At 32.8% G+C, this 19,361-nt stretch overlaps 3 protein-coding genes across 7 annotated transcripts; 1 reads left to right on the top strand and 2 right to left on the bottom strand.

Moving 5' to 3' along the window:
• LOC104752203 (molybdate transporter 1) lies at positions 1,922-3,505 on the bottom strand. The gene has a single exon (XM_010474277.2). The coding sequence runs from the start codon at positions 3,447-3,449 to the stop codon at positions 2,094-2,096; it is 1,356 nt and encodes a 451-aa protein (XP_010472579.1). The 5' UTR covers positions 3,450-3,505; the 3' UTR covers positions 1,922-2,093.
• On the bottom strand, positions 6,873-9,256 carry LOC104752204. 3 transcript variants are annotated; one of them, XM_010474280.2, is made up of 3 exons: positions 9,009-9,256; positions 7,593-8,450; positions 6,873-7,441 (listed from the first exon to the last, which is right to left on the bottom strand). In XM_010474280.2, exons 2-3 carry the CDS (start codon positions 8,417-8,419, stop codon positions 7,330-7,332), a joined length of 939 nt encoding a protein of 312 aa, XP_010472582.1. In that variant the 5' UTR covers positions 8,420-8,450; positions 9,009-9,256; the 3' UTR covers positions 6,873-7,329. The 3 variants fall into 3 exon arrangements, with proteins under 3 accessions (XP_010472582.1, XP_010472581.1, XP_010472580.1); XM_010474279.2 differs by having other exon boundaries at positions 6,881-7,441; positions 7,587-8,450; positions 9,122-9,252; XM_010474278.2 differs by having other exon boundaries at positions 6,881-7,441; positions 7,587-8,450; positions 9,009-9,252.
• LOC104752205 (biotin--protein ligase 1, chloroplastic) lies at positions 15,766-18,416 on the top strand. Of its 3 annotated transcripts, XM_010474281.1 has the most exons (10): positions 15,766-16,129; positions 16,242-16,524; positions 16,606-16,667; positions 16,769-16,917; positions 16,996-17,116; positions 17,249-17,404; positions 17,574-17,619; positions 17,855-17,921; positions 18,043-18,119; positions 18,212-18,399. In XM_010474281.1, exons 2-10 carry the CDS (start codon positions 16,244-16,246, stop codon positions 18,249-18,251), a joined length of 999 nt encoding a protein of 332 aa, XP_010472583.1. In that variant the 5' UTR covers positions 15,766-16,129; positions 16,242-16,243; the 3' UTR covers positions 18,252-18,399. The 3 variants fall into 3 exon arrangements, with proteins under 3 accessions (XP_010472583.1, XP_010472584.1, XP_010472585.1); XM_010474283.2 differs by lacking the exon at positions 15,766-16,129 and having other exon boundaries at positions 16,423-16,524; positions 16,596-16,667; positions 18,212-18,416; XM_010474282.2 differs by lacking the exons at positions 17,855-17,921; positions 18,212-18,399.

Consider the following 19,361-nt stretch of genomic DNA (forward strand, 5'->3'; position numbering starts at 1 on the left):
AACAAGATAGGATTAGGGTTTTGGTTCCTCCCTAATAAGGATGAGGAAATCTGGATGTGGCAGCCGTATAGGTTAGGGCTAAATCGGACAAGGAGATAACGCGAGGAGAAGCCATTAAAAAGCTCGTGTCTCTGAATTTATATTCGTTGTGTAAATTTACCTTTTGGTACCTCATAAATTTGTGGTTTTGTCTTTTTTTTACTCAATTGTTTTTAGGAATATACAGCTTAGACCCAAAAAAAAATTATAGCCAAAATTTTACAGAACTAGTTATAAAAGGTTTACAATGTTGTTTAACAAGTTGTGTAAAATTCAAACATAAATTGAGATAATTTTGCTTAAATCTATATAATTAAGTCTAAAAAGTCTCAAATGATATTGTTTTTTATTTGTCTAATCAAAAACGGTTGTAGTAACGACATCTCTAGAAGAAGAAAAAACGATTGTAACGCCATTTTTAGATTAATTTAGAAACTTTTATTAACTTTTTTCCCGGGAAATTCTCGTTATACTATTTTTGTCAGCTTACTTCCCGCAAAATTTTAAATAACGAATAAGACACGTCATTATGTTTGTAACGGATTTACTTAATTAAGTTCACTGATTATTAATAGTTTTTTTAGTAATTTTATTTTTCTATATTCACCGTTGCATAACTAAAATATGTACCGTAAATTTTAATCATCCATTAGACTGATAATTTGTTTTATGCGAAGTATGAAATCATTGATACGACAGTTCATATTGTACATAATTCACTAACTAAAACAACTTCATTTCAGCTGTAACTTATTTATCGTGAATTTTAAAATTATTGAAATTAAACCTCATTTATATATATGACATCTGATTACGTACATAGTTCCTTAAACAATTTTATTTGTCATAATGATCTAGTTTAAACTTATTTTCCGCAAATTTTTAAAATATTGATATGAATCAGCTTTGTAAAATAATGTTACTATCACGATGATTTTATTTATTTTATGTTAGGACTAATTTGTAGTTAGCACCATCAATGGACTTATAGATTAACTTCTGTTTTTTTATCACCATACATGGACTTATAAAATATATAGAATAAATCAAATGAAACTTTTACTATCATTTTACAACAAACAAATTACAGTAAAGTTTACTCAAACATTTTCTAGTGTTGTATAGCACGGATAACTATCTTGTAAACCATTATTTGCCATGTTCTTCTCTTATATCTGAGGTGCGTTTGAATTTTTAATCTTTGTCAATTTGTTAATTTTCATTGTTTTAGCCAATGTATAAGTCGATATCTTATTTATATTTTATTGATCGTTAAAAAACTCGATTGATTACACTGTGAGTCATTACTAACAAATAAAAATGATAAATAGAATCAATTTAACAATAGTCTTTAAGGGGCTTTGACGGCATTGTAGAATGAAAGGAGTTTTTAATACAGTTTTGTGCAAAACTTTAAGATGGGCTGCTGGTTGATCACAAGAGTGTCCACTATCAGATTTTTCAAGCCAAATATATAAAAGGGCTCAGAAAAAAAAAGGATATCAAGGAATCTAATTTAGCATCTCAGTTGAATCTGGAAAATGGACAGTCTTCTAGTCACAGCAGTGAAAGATGGTGAGTTTTTGTTTGTTAAACAGGGACATTGGAATAGATGAAAAAGGTCAGGATTGGATTAAGAAAGTATGGAAAAAGAGGGCTAAGCCCTTAGGTGATAGTACGTTCATATCCCAAGTAACGGGTGAAGGTGATGGAGAAAATCTTGAAGCTAACACAGCACCAAGTTTCCTCCTGATTTTTGATACTATCCTTCAAATACTCAGATGAGACCATAGAGCTAACTTATTCAGATCATGTCTGAGTTTTTACTTAGGCACCAAATATCTTTTGAAAATCTGTTGCTTACCGAATGGCTACAGAGCAATTTGGTGTATCTCTTCACTTTCTTTATTTATATCTTAATCACAAACATGGTACACTGAGTTTACTCGAAATCAATCAGAGTAGTGACATGCAGTTCAATGAAGTTTTGAACTTATTATTAGAAAGCATAGAATAAGAGAAGAAAAGTGAACACTAAACACAAAAGCAGACTTTCAAGGATGTTCATCGGATCGCAGAGGAAGGGTGCTTCGCTTGTAGTTCCTCATCCACAAAACCACATACAAAAGAATCCCAGCTACAAAGCCAATGGCAGCATTTGAGCCCAAAGACACGGCTGTGCAAATAAGCATCACAAATGCATCTCCCTTTGTATTCATATCCCTAGCAGCCATTGCAAGCTCTATCCCTGCAAATAGTAGCAAAGCCCCAAGCACACCCACGGGAAACTTATCCAATATACCCACCAATGAACCTCCTAACACCAACCCTAGCACCATTTTGGCTACTCCCAACAGTGCTACACACCCACCACTCCTCCCACCAAACTTGTACTGCCCGGCTAACCCACCTGCTCCATGACAAGTAGGCATTGCCCCAAACCAACATCCCACCATATTCATCAGCCCAACAGTCATCGAAACCGATGCAGCCGAGAACTCCTTCTCCGGAAACAGATCATACGACAGCTTACACACAGCCACAACAGAGTTAAGAACAGACAGAGGTAACTGCGGAATCGTCCCTTTCAAAAACCCATTCTTCCATGCTTTTTTGGTTATCCTCACAACCTTCATCTTCGACGGTCCAAACCTGATGTCGTGTACAATACTCGGCTTCCTTATAAAAGCCAAAACAACACCTAACAAGAATATCAACAGAGCAGATGGCACATTAGCTATAAAACTCCTTATCCGTCTTCTTCTTCTTCCTCTCGAACCATCTTCTTCTTCTTCCTCCTTTTCTTCCCCATCTCCATTCACAAGAACTATAAACAGAACACAAACCAAAGCCAAAACCAAACCATCAAGCCCTAACCATGGCCTATCACCAACACTCTTAGACTTTGTAAAGTTCTGCTCTTTCCTTATATACTTAACCGCAGACATCGCAAAGGCTAAGCCTTGTGACAATTGAATCCCTCTAACAACCGATAAAGGAATAATATTAAACACAAGCTGCATCAAACCAGAGATCCCTAACACGAACAAGATCCCTCCGGTGCAAATTCCGGCAGCCATAATCTCCGGTATACCGAAATCTTCAGCGGTAGACGAAATCGCCACGGCTGCTATCGATTTCATCGGTTGAACCGGCATGGGGACACCGTAAACCGCTCCGGTTATCGCGTTGTATATGCCGGTGAATATCAGCGTAGTACCTAAATCCAAATCCTTGGCCAGAGTTAAAGCAAGAACGATTGGTATGTAAGTACCAAGATCACCCATTGCACCGTTTATTTCGGCTAGCTTCGACCTGAAAACAAGATTAGTCCTTAGCTTATGGAACATACCGGTGAACCGAGAACGTTTTGGGGTTTCAGGTTGACCACTCTGAGACTGAGACTCCATTGTTTTTTGTTCTGTATCGAAACAGAGCTATAAGAAGCGTCTCTCTCTTTATATCTTAGCGTTGACAATAAAAATCAAAAAAAAAAAAAAAACTCAGATGACGACAGTATCTGATTCTTTATTGTGTGTTCTATAAAATTTGCCTTAATTAATTTATCAAACTTATCCTTAATATATGTTTACGATTTAATTAGACGTCAACTAAATTGATTAAGAATTTAATAGGGGGCACATATTTTTATATCTTCAGTAAACAGTTAACACCTCCTGAAGTTGCAGGTGATTTTATGGCAAGATGTATATTTATATAAAACAAAAGTCAATGCTCAACATACAATATAAGAACAGTGTATTTATTATTGAGTACATGAATTAACCGGCAATGGAAAGTCGCTGGCTTTGTCCGTCCATCGCTAGCGACTGTGACACGCAATGTCGTTACCTATTGTTCGTTTTGCAACTACTGCGACTTATCATTATAGATTGTTCGTTTTCCTATCACGTGACTAGTTGTTGCGAATTCAATGATGATATATAGGTTATTTTTATTTAAATTTATGAGACTGTACATTTTAAAAATTAAATTAAAAAATGTGATTTGTATATCTGATTTTAGGAAAATACTCCGTATTGATTATTAATGAACCATTGGTATCTAATCTTATACTATGTTTCTGTGTAGAACTTTTTGTTTCAGTAAAATTATGGTGACATTAACATATTCAGTTACTCATCTTCGTAACCAAGGAATAATGAGTTTTTTGAGTAACCAACATTTAATTAATCAAATAGACTTTTAATACAGTTTTGTAAGTATTAGGACGAAGATGAAGATAATGCAGGGATAATTAAGTGATCTCATCTTACATTGTGAAGTGATCTCATGTATATTATTTTTATAAAGAAGATAGATAATGGAGAAATAGTGGAGGATCTTGTCTTGTGAGATGTGAGGTCAACTGAAGTTGATTAATTTCTTTCTGCTTCATTCATACTTGTTCAAAATACTCACGATATTGTTATGTTTCGACATCTTTAAATGATAAAATGTTATTTGTAATATATATACAATCTTTATTTTTATAATTTATGAGTGATCCTAAAAGTTTTATAGGCATAAAGACTACTCTCCTGAAGTCAGGGGAAACCATATTAAATTTTGAACCCCGTAGTCGAATCCATATGGCGACACTTTTATATTTATATATTTTTAACAGGTTTATGATCAATCGATTTCTCCGTTCTTTTAACAACTTTAGTTTGCTTTGACTATTTTTTTCTTCTTGTCCTCTATATTACACTAAATATATTTATCTAATTCTAATATGATGATATTCAACTATTTGAAACACATGCGATTATGATGAACAGCTCCAATAAACAATAATTCTACCACCAGTTCTTTTTTTTGTTAAAAGACGTTCAATTTATAAAACATATATGCTCAATGGACTATTTAGGCAATAGGCTCATACAATTATCCCCTTATGAAAAATATCATTAAAGAAACTAGCAGTTCTTTATGTAGCATTTGAATCTACAACATACGGTTTAACGGTTATGCATGTACGACATTCTCATGATAGACATGCTCTCTCTGCAACATGGACGCAACTGTATGTATGACATCCTTATGATGGACATGCTATATCCGCAACACAGACGGCTCTGCGTGTACGACATCCCTATACTGGACAGATTCTCCCCGCAACATACGAGACCACGACGAACAGCTCTGCATGCGACACTCTGGACTTTCCGATAAGCTTTACATCATTAATCTGAATAAAATACGTTTACTAGTGCTCAAAATCCAGACCTAATATAGAAATATTAATAAGCCCTTAGTAAACCGCTAGACCAAAGGAACTTCCTCAAATTTTAATATATTGTTTCTCGTTTTTTCCCTTTAATTTTTCTTTCTTTCGATTGTAAGGCAAATTGTCTAAGTTGGACTTGTAGAACAAGATTTCGTAATGTATTATTTGTAAACTCATTTTCTCTGGATTGTGCAACTAATAAAAGAGTCTATTTTCAGTGTAATGTTTTGTTGATAGAAAACATATATAGTATGATCTCTTTCCAAAAAAAAAAAATGTACATTAAATAACGCATAACAAAATCCTGGATTTTATAGTGTCAACTTTGAAAAGGCAAAACGAGTTTTCAAATCTTTTGTAACACCAATTTTCCCAAATTTTTATTTTGTAGCCCAGAAATATTTAAATATGTTTAATCTCGAATTGAATATAAGAATCATTTACTTCAATTGTAAAATATGTTTTGAATTCGGGAATTGGGGTGGAGGTTTTGTGTTGAATATTGGTATTTGTTCACCTTCACTGGCGGAGCTTTGGAGTCTACTACGGTTTGTATATGCTTGGGAGCGATCGATCACGCGACTTGAGCTTGAGATAGATTCTGAGATAGTGGTGGAATTTTTACAGACAGGGATTAATGATCCGCTGTTTTTTCTGGTGCTCTTGTGCCATGACTTTCTTTTGAGAGATTGGATAATCCGTATTTCGCGTGTGTATATAGGGAAGCTAACCGTCTTATAGATGGGTTAGCAAACTATGTTTTGTCTTTGGAGGTTGTTAACTCCATTGTATGTGAAGATGCAAACGGTTCTGCGCCTCTTAGATCTGTTCGGTTGTAATTAGTTTATTTTTCTTTCTTAATAAATTGCAGGAGACTTCGTCTTCCCTCTCCTTACCAAAAAAAAATATATATATATGTTTTGAATTCCATATCAGTTTGAAAGTTTTAGTAAAACCATGTGTTACTGCGTCAACGTAACACGTAAATTTAATAATTTTATACAAACCAACGTAGGAGGATTATTAGTTTGTATATTTTAACTGATCGAAAATCCAAGCATAATCAAAAGTGTTATGGAATCACGTGTTTATGTGAACGTATGTTAAATTCCGTGGACGCATGGTTAATCTTGTGAACGTATGTTCGAGTCTGTGAAAGTATGGTTGTCGGAACTCGGAAGATGGAGTGATGATGCTTAAGAAGATTCTGAAAAGTACTAATCCGACAGACATGTTGACAAAAATCATGCCGTATAATAACTGAGGTCGTGTGCAATCTAAACTAAGGATATCAATGAACAAAGAACTTATCTCTAAGTTTAAGAGACGAACGTACGTCCTTCCTCCCTCAATAGTAATATACTCTCTATGAACGTATGCTGTCACCTCAGTTGTTGATTACATTGACAGAGTTACTTGAGTTGCTTTTCTTTTTCTCCTACAGAGTTTGTTCTCTCTCAATAGTATTATTCTCATGCTTTTGGAAATGGCCGAAATTGGGTGTGATCAAGACACCAAAACTTCAGACCCTCTCTAAACAACAACCAGCTGCTGCGTAGATCAAATCCGAAGATGCTGGCTATTCTGTTTGCAAAAGATATAGTTGTAACATAATAGATAAATATTACTTATTTAATTAAAATCTTCATACAAACTTAAGAGGCCATAGGAAGATCCTCAAAAACAAGACTCAAAAAGAAAATGGAGTGTTTACGCAATCCCTTTCTTGTAACCAACACTCTAAACTTATTCAGTTAAGATCTTACTAGTAGGTAGTATCCTTCAACTTCGATATCCAAAAGAAAAAGAAAAAAAAACGAAACCCATTACAAAATATACAAAAATAAGGCCGGCCAATCCATCCGTGGCTGCTGCAGCGGCTAATAGATGTGCATAAACACAGCTCTTTGTAGACGGATGAACGGGTTTAATGCCAAATGTTACCTAACATTGGCATGACACTAGTCATTACATAATAATAAGTCTTTAGGTAGTTAAAAGACGATGGTCGGGTCTATAAAAGCTCGTCCCATTGGCCACCATCTTAGCTGCTTCTTTGTTCAGAAGAGCTTCTTTAAAGATTCATGCATAACAATGCACGGATCTTCCAGGTCCTCCTCATCTATCATCATCTCCTCTGAACGACACTCTTCACTGCAAAATGGTTTCTCTCTGCAATTCACAAACATCACAAGTTTAGATTTTTTCACAACCACTAAACCATTTTCCTCAGACTATGCAACTCATAATCATCCTAAGTCTAGACATTTGTGTGTGTGAGTGAGTGTTAACAGAGTATTGGAAAAGGAGCACGCACCGGTACATGTAAATGTCTTCGCCACCTTCGAGTTTCTTGTTGCAGAAGTTACAAACGCTGAGGAAGTTAGCAGATGCAAGAATGGAATCGGACTGTGTTCCGATATGCTTCTCATACCCCTTGGACTCATCCTTGTGACACTCTAAAACTCGGTCACCATAAATATGAGTGGTTTTCGGGTTAGGACCATGTGCAATGATGCAAGTGTAATCCTCCATGTCATCCTCAGACAGACAAGAGGAGAATGCATTGTCAGAAGAACCACCACTCTCCCCTTCAACGCCCAACTTGGATCCAGACAGAACTCTGGTTTTCCTCAGACAATCATTAGCGGAAAAGGAACGGTTCCTCAACCCAATCTGTTCAGCCTCAGATGAGTTATCACCGATTTCGAAAACGACACCAGATCTTTTTTCCTTTTCAATCTTGGCTACAGGGAACAACAACTTGGGACGGTGGTTGTCCCTAACCTTGGAACATTTGATCCTCAACGCGGGTCCAAACACAACATCAGGCAACAAACTCCGATCATCAACAATGCTTAAGCCAACTTTAGCAGAAGGGCGACAACAACAGCTAAGATGAGGAGGAGTGAGTGATGATGATCTGAGGAAAAAAGGATCAGCAGCCATTGTAGACAACATCCTGAATTCAAGAGGAGATTTGGGACTCCTGACGAAATCAGAATCTGAGATGCACTTGTTGTTGTTCAGACCGATCAAAAGACTCAGAGCCAGTGGGTTAGTGATCGGTTTGAGGCCGACAAGATCAGATGGTGGTTGATCCAAAGACTGATGATCCTTGAGAGGAAACATTGCTCTTGTTTTCAGCATTTTTACGGTTACGATTTTCTTCTTCTTCAATCTGTTTCATAATATCAAATAAAATAAAACTCATCAGAGAGATTCATACAACACATTATATAAAAAATTATGCCGATAAATTAGAATCAGATAAGTTATATAAATCAAAAAAGTACCGTACTTTTTGGTATTCTAGTTACCTTTTTTTTTTTTTTAAATATAATCAACAAAATTAAATCTAGAATGAGATTTTTCAAAGAATATGCCAAAAAAAAAAAAAAAGAATTCTTTAAATTAAATTCCTCTAATCAGCGGAGAAATATTTGCAACGGAGAAAAGAAGATGAAAAAATAAAACCTTTAAAATATATATTAAAGAAAAATATGAACTCTGAAGGGGAGATGACATGCAAAGATTATAACTTTGATTAAAAAAATTGGACCAAGAAATTTTATTAAAAAAAAAAAAAGCAAATTTTATAAGAAACGGCATTTAAATACTATGATGATTTAACAATCTATAAATCAAAAACCATTTTTTAATTTAATTAGATTTCTGGGTTTTTAAGGGGTTTCTGGGTTGAGACTAAAAACAAATTATGAGATGATGGGGTTCTTACATGGATCTTGTAATCCTCTCAGTTCTCCCAAGAAGCAGAAGAAGAAGAGACACTTTTGCTTGAGAAAGAGAAAACTTTGGGAAGAAGGAGAAATTAAAAGAAAAGAGACTGACCCGGGAGGATAATGGATTCGGATCTAATGGGCGGGTCAAGGAGACGGATCCGAAAGCGCGTGCGTGTGTGTGTGTGAGGTGAAGAGGTGTTATCAGAGTGAGGTAACGAAGAAAGAAAGAGAGAGAGACTTTTTGAAAACATATACTTTGGCTCTCTTCACACTCTTCNTTTTTCTTTTTTTTTTTTTTTTTTTTTTTTTTTTTTTTTTTTTTTTTTTTTGTCTCAGAGAGGTGTCGGTTTCATACGCACTTCTTTTAAAAAAGAACCAAATTAAATACTAGTATAAATTTTAATCCAAACAAAATAATGTATATACAATTGTGTTTGCTGGTGAGGAGAGAGTATGCAACAATTTGGGTCTTTTACCCACTTTTGATATCAATTTTAAAAATTGAGGATTACATGGAAAGCAAAAGGTAATTTACTGAATTTTAAATTAATTTGTAAACTTTAAGCAAATTCAACGTTTAATATTTCATTTTTGATTTTTAGCTTTGGTAAAATAACTATGCATAAATATTTTACTATATAACGTTTAGTTTGTCAAAATTACTAATTAAAATTATCATTACATTTGTCAACTATAATAATAAGATTTTAATGTGTAAAACACTTAAAACCTATTAAATCTATACATTATGAAAACTTTCAAATGCAGAAAAACTATTATTTTTTAAAAAAAACAAGGTAAATAAATATACTTTTTATTCTGTTATTATATAAAATTTGATTTTTCAAAATTACAAATTAATATGATTGTGATATGTATCAAGTATCAATAAGTATAACATCCGTGAATCAAAAAATAGTGTTTGGAGATGTAGGTCAATACCAACAATTTTTTTTTACCGATTTAATTTCAAGTTGCTAGTTTGTTGTGGTTTGGGACGGAAAAACCATTAAGAACTCACAAAAACTCTTTTTTTTTTTAACAAAGAAGAACTCACAAAAACTCTACGTAACTTTCTCCCATCTTTCTAATTCTAAGAGAACAACGAAAATGGCTAACCAAACTAAATTAAAGGGATCGAGTTTGGCAGACAAGCAAATAATATTTAAAAATAATAATAGTATACATAATAGATCATTCAGTTTATAAGTAATAACCATAATGATAAAATAAAAGAATAGTAATATCTTACGAATTTCAAATTGTAGTTTTTATTGTAATTAATTTCAGTGAACATTTTAACACTATTTAAGTGTTGATAAAAATAGTAAAGACTATTTATGGATTCACTATGACACTGTCCACCATCTTCTCCTTGAATATTTTTAATATATTCTGTAGAGAAGTTTAAGCTTTGTAGTGATTCTTTCTTCGAACATTACATGACAAAAAGCTTGAGAAGGAAAAAAGAAAAACACAAAACTGTTGCATTTGTGGGGAAGACGCGTATACGCGGAGAAATGTTGACGGACATTGTCAGGATCTCTTCATAATGTTATAGATTCTCTCTTTCATGATATATATATATATATATATATAGTATTTATTTATGGTAAAGTCGTAACATATTTTAGAGACACGCAACTGAGAATTGAAAATAGTAAATGCATCAGACATAAGTCATCATAGTCGTCGAAATGAAAATCATAATAACTACTAACTAGTAACTACAATGCAAAAAAAAAATTTAATTGGTAATATAAACTAACACAAAATTATTTGATGAAAGATATACAGTAAAACCTCTATAAATTAATACTCTATAAATTAATAAACATTATAAATTAATAAATTTTACTGGTCCCAAGTTGGACCAGTGTAAAAATTAACAATATTTGATAAGATAATAAGATAATAATTTTTCGAAATCTCCTTATAAAATATGATCCCAATAATATCATAAATTAATAATTATGTAAATTTATATATATATATATATATATACTGATATAATAGTGTACGTTTCTCCTAAAGCTCAATTCTATAGAACAATTGTAATGTTGTATTTTCAACCTATAATGATATCTCTAAAATATTTTATAACATGTCATACAAATAATTAAATTTAAAGTTTTAATTTTTAGATATGCATCATTTACAATTTGATAATTTGACAGATTATTAAAATAGGAGAATTGATATTATTATTCATAGATTTGAATTTATGTGTCTCATGTGTATAAGTCAATTTGTCTATAATATTTGTAATTTATTGTAAATAGTGCTTTCTAAATATTACAAGTTCAATTCCTAAACCATAAAATTTATAACATCCGAAAGTTTAATCTTATTTTGCTATAGTTGTTCCAATTCATAATTTTTTAAAAAATAAATAATTAAAAATATATCTATAAATTAATAATTATTAATTTACACTATAAAATAATAATTATTAATTTATAGATAAATTAATATCACTATAAATTAATAAAATGTCTTAGTCCCAACATTATTAATTTATAGAAGTTTTACTGTAGTTACGTAAATACTTAAATTTCTTTTAACAAAAAAAAAAATCTTTTAACAACAATAACAATAAGTAGATATTCTATGGTATATTTGGAAGGCTCGGAATGATAAACTATTTAGTAACTTGGACTCCAACCCGGTAGCAATCCTACGGTTAGCAGAGGAGGAATCCAGGCTGTGGTCTTCAGCCCAGGAAGACCTATCCGGATCCTTTTCTACTGATGTCCCTCGGCCTCTACCCAGATCTATGACTCAGACTTGTAATGTGGCTCACGGTTATGAATCTAGTTACCGATGCTTTGTAGATGGATCTTGGAAGGCGACTGATCAGTTTATGGGCAGAGGATGGTATTGCATTTCTCCTAACGGAGAATCTCCCACCATGGGTGCATCTAATTCTCGTTGTAGCTTGTCACCGCTCCACGCAGAGGTAGAGGCCCTTACCTGGGCAATGAGGTGTATGATTGGTGCTGATAACGAGAAAGTCGTCTTTCTCACAGACTGTTCTGATTTGGTGAAGATGGTGTATTCGCCTTTCGAGTGGTCTGCTTTCAAAACATATCTGGACGCTATTGATGAAGATAAGGGTGAATTCCTTTCATTCTCTCTCGTTCAGGTACCAAGATCACAGAATGGTAGAGCGGACAAACTGGCGCGTCGTGCTAGAGTGGAGTCGCTTCCAATCACCTTTGTGAATAACTTCCCGTCTAATTGGCTCGTTTGAGTCAATCTTGTAATCTGTTGGCAAAAAAAAAAAAACAATAAATAGATAGTAAAAGAAATACTATAAAGTAGTGGATTTAAAATAGTATAAAAATTAAAGATTTTTATTTGTATATTATTTTTAATATATGAATTTTAAAAGGTTATAATGAAAACAGTAGGAGATTAAAAAAAAACAATAGGAGATAAAATCTCATACCCAATACAAAAATATACATTTTAAGCATTATAACGTATGACCAACTTTAAAAGCTCGGAATTTAACAATAGTCATGAGTCTTGACATTGAAGCCATCAAACTTTTATTTTTTTTGGTCGAGTGGAGAGAAAATTCAAGTGTCATAGCTTTTTGTTTTGTTTTGCTAGTGCGTTGATAATGGCTTTGTCTACACAACTTTCTTATTCAAACGAAAAACAAAATCAAGAATAGATTTGTTTCTCTTGTTTTGAGACTAATCCTCGCCTGGAACTGTAAAATCAGATTCAGATGGATCAATAAATTCAATTTCCCTGATATATAGATATATGTCTTACTAATTTCTTGACTTTTTTTTTTCCATAACTATCTTGTTTTATAGACTTTGTGTTTTGTGTTTTTTTTCCTGATTTTGTTTTGTGTGTGTGTGTGTGTTGGTTGTGATGTTAGAATCGTTATTGATCGTCGAAAAAAATCGTTTCGTTATTGTTATTGGAAAAGCTGACTCTTTAGCCCGTAATACTAAAACAAGGTTGAAATAACAATGTTTTTATAACCTTTGGTTTCTTCAACTTGGCTAACCAAATCTATCAATTAATAGAGAAATACCTAGGCTGATAAGGAGAAAAACAAAAAAAAAATAAAAAAGATCCTTGTTTTTCTTGTTTTGAGTCTAATCTACGTCTTGGTCGTTAAGTCAGAGGAATCAATAATTCAATTTCTCCTTCTATAGATAATATGTCGAACTAGTTTCATGACCTTTTATTCTTTCTGTTAACCATCTTATTTATAGAATTTAGTTGCAAGTTGTTTCCTTTGGGAATTTGTTATTGTGTTGGATGTGATGTTGGTGTTCTGTATAATGCGCCAACTCGAAACTAAACAAAGTTGAGATAACTTTGTTTTTATAATCTTTGGTTTCTTCGGTTTGGCTAGCCGAATCTATCAAATAATCTAATACCAAGGCTAATTAAAAATCTAATACAAGGCTGATTAAGAAAATGAGAAAAATATGATCCTAATTTTTGTTAATTTCGTTAACATACCATGTGTATTTTTTTTGTAAATGAAACTATCCCTGACGGCTGACGCATTACGCCATCATTCTCCTCGCTTGCACTTTACATTATTTTTTTTCCTATAAACTTTTGTGAACTTTAAAGAAAGGATTTGTCGTTTTTGGTGTAACAATCACTTTCCTTAACTTGTGTATTTGAGACTTTTGCAGAACCATGCACCGACATAAGTCCAGTTTCACGGTTCTCGATGGTTGAGAGAATCCAACGGTATACAAACAAAAGATAGCTCGATAATCCACGGTTACTGTTTCATGTTTTATTTGGTAATGCGTTCCTAAACGCTCTTCCACGTCATAGTGCTTTTGATGGACCCTATAATCTCCACACGTGTGATTTCAGGTGTCAGCATGTGCACTATACTCATTTTTGATCGTCTTCCTAGCAAATTGACATTCTTCTAACTGAGAGAGTCAAGGGCGCAGTTCTTATAACACAACAAGCTAAGCCGCTTCCAGTTCCAGTGATTTTTGTACTATTACTCTATCAATTACGAATGACAACAAAAAAAATCAAAAAGAAAAGATCGTCTATTTCTTATTTTGAAATTTGATATCTGAAATTTTTCGTTTGGAAAAATACACATATTAATTAAAGTGTGCGACTTAATACCCAAAATTAAATGTTTATTTTTATATTTACAATCTCAAAACAAGAATATTCTTTTTATTCTCCCTTTATCATCTCCATTAATTATTAATTTTTAAATTACATGGCTTAGATTAAATTTTTTTTGAAGAAAAATAAGTTTTTGTTTTTTCAATATAATTTTTTTAAAAAAAGAAGAATTACAATTTTTTTTAACCCACTACAAGAATTTTAAAAAACGAAAGACCCAGTATATATTATTATTTCGAAAATATAGACAAATATGAATGTGTATACACATTTTTCGCTTTTATTTGATTTTTTAATTCTTAGAATCATTAGTACATAAGCAGTTCACAATATAATATCAGTAAATTATTTATGGGAAGTGATATTTTTATTTGTGGAAACATTAAATCAAAAAATATCTTTTAGCCGATTTAGTGAAGAATTCAGCACAGATTCGACTAAAAATCATCTAGATGCTCATTCTCTAACCCAAAATGATATGATATGTCCTCAAATGTTAGCATTAACACTATAAGTTAACATATTTCTGTTAATATTGACATATGTCAGTGTTGTGATTACGTAAGTTACTAAATTTGAAAATCAATATTTATATAATAAAATTATATTAATAATATTTTGAACAACGAATAAAAAAGTTTGTATATAGTATAGACTAACAACTCGCTATTTGAAAAAGGTGAATTAACTATTATGGAAATTATGAAAAAATCTTACTCTAAGTATTATTTCAGAGTTACAGCTACGAAAATGGAGAAATGTTAGGAGGATGATAGAAAATTATAATATCTAGTGCTAACGTACAAAATAAAAAAAAATTTGGATGCTCCAACAATATCCTATTAATAACTAGGGACGGTGACTTCACTCGCCTGTTCAAATACTAGCAATATGTGGAGCTAAGGCGCATTTAGCTAGACCTGCATTGTGCAATCATACACTTATTAGAGAAGTATATAGGTGTTATGAGTTTGAGGATATCTTAAACACACCCTAAACTAAAATTGAGAGTAAAGGTATTTTGAAGAATTTATATAATTTATTTGGTATTTAATTAATAACAAAATCAAGTTTAAAAGTTTTTTTTTTTAAAAAGATATGATTGTACAAAATATCTTTTGTGGAATATTTATCTTTGCACAAAAGATTAAATGGGTCATTTATTAAAATGTCTAGTTGTATTAGAGAAGAGAAAGAGAAAATTACTATTTTACAAATATATTTTATAAAGTGTTTAGTTTACAAATTATATTATGAAAAAATGTTTACTTTTCTAATTAAGTCCTGAGGAAAAATTAAACCCCAAATACAAATAGAATTAATTAATTAGTTTTCCTCTAGGCTCTAGACACAATATTGAATATACAAACATCTCCTTTGTAATTTAAAGTAACTCCGTTACTCGTAATCGTTTTCTTGTTTGTATGGTTTTTTATCATCTTAACAACATCACATGATATTATATGCGCGGTTTATATTTAAAAAGTTTCAAACAAACGTAATGTGAAGTAATTGGGCCAACATCCTTTTATACCACTGTTTTTGCATATGTGCTGATTTCATATTTGGGCTTAGAGACTAAATCATTAAGGCCCATAACTAACAATCTCCTCGATTCATTTTCTTCGATGACAAAACAGAACACAAATCCGACGACGGCAACTCCGGCCACCTCCACGTTTTCCGGAGACTTCTCGGGCAGCCTCCGCTTCTGAATCCGTTACCTACGAATCCTCTAGTGGCCTCGATTTACCCGACACGAAACCAGAATCGCCGTTGCTTCTCCCTATCTTGGTTTAATATGGCAAGATGATTGATTTGGTTAATGGAAGGAGTTGGTTCAACAACCTTATCTAAGTAATTTTCATCTATTTGGATTGTTTTAGTCTTGCATTTTGTACGGTGGCGTACCTCTTGCGTTTCACTTCTCTTAAGACTCTTCTGCGTCCTCTATCTTTCTCCGTCGCTGCCTCAGGTCCGATCCCCTGATTTTATGGATACTGATTTATATGCTTTTTATTTTATTTATTAATAAAGAGTATTGCTTTAGAAGAAACTCTCTTGGGTTTTTGTTTGATTTTATTTAGCAATGGAGAGTCATCATGCTTCTTGTAGCTTGGTTCTATGTGGCAAGTCCTCTGTGGAAACTGAGATAGCAAAGCGTCTCAAGAACAACAACAACTCGCTTAAACTCCCAGACAATACCAAAGTTTCACTCTTTTTAGAATCCGAGGCTAAGCATGTGGTCAAAGATGATGATGGTGATTCCTTCGATCTCTCACTCTTTATGAACTCCATTCTAACTCATCAGTTTGGGAGGTTTCTCATTTGGTCTCCCCGCTTGTCGTCCACTCACGATGTTGTTTCTCAGTAAGTGGCTCTGTTTAGTTTCCTCCCTTGTAAGGTTATTTACCTTTCCTGTATTAAAATCTGCGTTTTAGTTTCTTTCAGTAACTTCTCTGAGCTTCCAGTTGGTTCAGTTTGTGTCACTGATGTCCAGCTTAAAGGTCGAGGTAAGAGTTTTTTGGATTATTAGATAGTATTTTAGTAAGCAAGTAGAATTTAGATATGAAAACTTGAAACTATGTGTGGCAACTAACTGATGAATATGCAGGCAGAACTAAGAATGTATGGGAATCTCCAAAGGGTTGTCTTATGTATTCTTTTACTCTAGAAATGGAAGATGGTCGTGTCGTGCCTTTGGTACAGTATGTGGTATCTCTTGCTGTAACCGAAGCAGTGAATCATGTCTGTGACAAGAAAGTATGTTCTCGCAAATGTTGTGTTCTTGATCCATTGCATCAGATATTATTAGCTAATTTGAAGTTCATTAATATACAGGGTTTTCCGTACATTGATGTTAAAATTAAGTGGCCGAATGATCTCTACTTGAATGGCCTTAAGGTTGGAGGCATTTTGTGTACCTCGACTTATAGATCAAAGAAGTTTCATGTCAGTGTCGGTAATAAGCATTACTCTTTTTGAAGTTTACTTTGACTACTATAACAGAGTCGAAGCGTGCAGCTCGTAGTCTTGTTGCTTTGATTTGTTCTCCACTTGTAGATTAAAAGAAATTGACTGATCCTTCTCGCAGGTGTGGGATTGAATGTGGACAACGAGCAACCAACCACATGCTTAAATGCTGCACTAAAAGACATGTCTCCTGCGTCAAACTTGCTCAAAAGAGAAGAAATCCTTGGAGCTTTTTTTCATCAATTTGAAAAATTCTTTGATCTATTCATGGACCAAGGTAATGTTAAACCTTTGATCTCAGAGAGACTGCTTAAAGATTCAGTTAGCTGCTTGCTTCTTTACGAGCATCTTTGTCACTTTTGAAGTATCCTCCATAAAGTTATTTAGATGAGATGGGCGTCAGAGAAATAATTATATTTATCACATAATCAGTCTCCATTTTACAGGTTTTAAATCTCTCGAGGAGCTTTACTACAGAACATGGTTACACAGGTGACTTTCGATTGCATTTTTATGTCTGCTTTTCATTGAAGGGTTTCTGTTGTCTGAACCTGAAGGTCCTGAACTGATTATGATTGTATTCGTATCTCATTTTTGTCACTATCTGAGTTGAAAGGCTAATAATAAACTTGGTAAATTAGCATGTATTTTGGAAATGCTTTTCAACTGGGGGCTATACACTGTAACCATGTTTGCTTGGCTGAAACACTCTACCGTGTATGTGCAGTGAGCAAAGAGTGATTGTTGAAGAAAAAGTACAGGAACAAGTTGTTCAAAATGTTGTTACTATCCAGGTAGGATTCTTTTTTTTGCGTTGGTTATATACAATGCATGTCCATTCGCATCATCTGGGGAATACAGTCATTGTAATATGGTGCTTTTGATCCTTTTTGCATCTGTTTCTAATATTTTCAGGGTTTGACTTCTTCGGGATATTTGCTGGCTATTGGAGATGACAATCAAATGTATGAGCTTCACCCTGACGGCAACAGGTAAACTTTATTTAAGCAGTTGAATCTATAAATGGATAACAAAGTCACGGTACATGTTAAAGCTAATGTGGATTGTGTATTTTCAATTACAGTTTTGACTTTTTCAAAGGTCTGGTTCGAAGAAAAATATGATCCAAAATTTACTTGCTGCATCTTTGGTGGAAGTAGATAACAGTGTTTTAGAACCATGGACACAACTGATACTAGTTTCAATTTTCGAAAGCAAAGAAGTTGCAGTATTGTCCTTTATTCCCCCTGTATCCAAATAATCTCTTTATTCTCTATCATATATATATATATATATATATCCCTTTTTATTGCTGACTAAAAGACTCACTGTTCTAAACTGATGAATATAATATCTACACCAAAAACATAGCTAGCAAACAAGGAAGCTTTTCGTCTGATTCTATTTTCTTTGTGTTCAGTAGTAATAATATCAAAAATTGAACAAATGGATTTGATTAAAAAAAAAATGGTTAATCTCAAAAGACGATGCTTTTAATTAATATAAAATATTATTGAAAAGAAAAACTGTGTATAGTATATACCATATGCTTTTTTTTGCACATGTTATAGATATCTATACATTGTTCTATATGTCAGTCAAATAATTAGGAAACTTCCGAAACTTACACTCGTAAATTGGCATTTTGCTAACCGAATAGCATGTGTAAATGTTGTCTTCATTCCGGTTAGCTGTCAAGAATAATGTTCCCAATCGCCAAGTATATTAGAATTTAGAAGACTCTATAATTCATTTTTTTTTCTTTTGCTATTTAGGAGATTCCACAAGAAAAAAAATATCCACTAACTATTTACTCTTTCCATTTTCATTATAAAAGTTGTTAAAACTAAAAAAAACACAAAAAATATTTATTTTTTATGAAGAAAGTAATATTAGATGATTCATATTCATTTTCGATTTCTTAAACCAATGTATACGATTCTAACTTAACCTAATATATATATTCACCAAAACAACCTAAGTATCCTAAATATCTTCCTAATGACATACAAACTTTTAATATATATATATATGTATATATATTTCGTTTGAAACAATTTAATTATTTTTTTCAAAAATGTATATGTACGTGGTCCAATATGCCCACTAAAAAAGGATCATGAGACATGACTCATGAGCGTGAGACCGTCTCCAAGTTGTTCGCCTCTGATGCTCTTCGTCTTCCAGCTCCCTTTCCCACTTTTATATTAATCCGTTATTCTTATTGTAAAATT

Source organism: Camelina sativa, chromosome 16 (genome assembly GCF_000633955.1).
Source record: "Camelina sativa cultivar DH55 chromosome 16, Cs, whole genome shotgun sequence".
NCBI classification, from domain to species: Eukaryota; Viridiplantae; Streptophyta; class Magnoliopsida; order Brassicales; family Brassicaceae; genus Camelina; species Camelina sativa.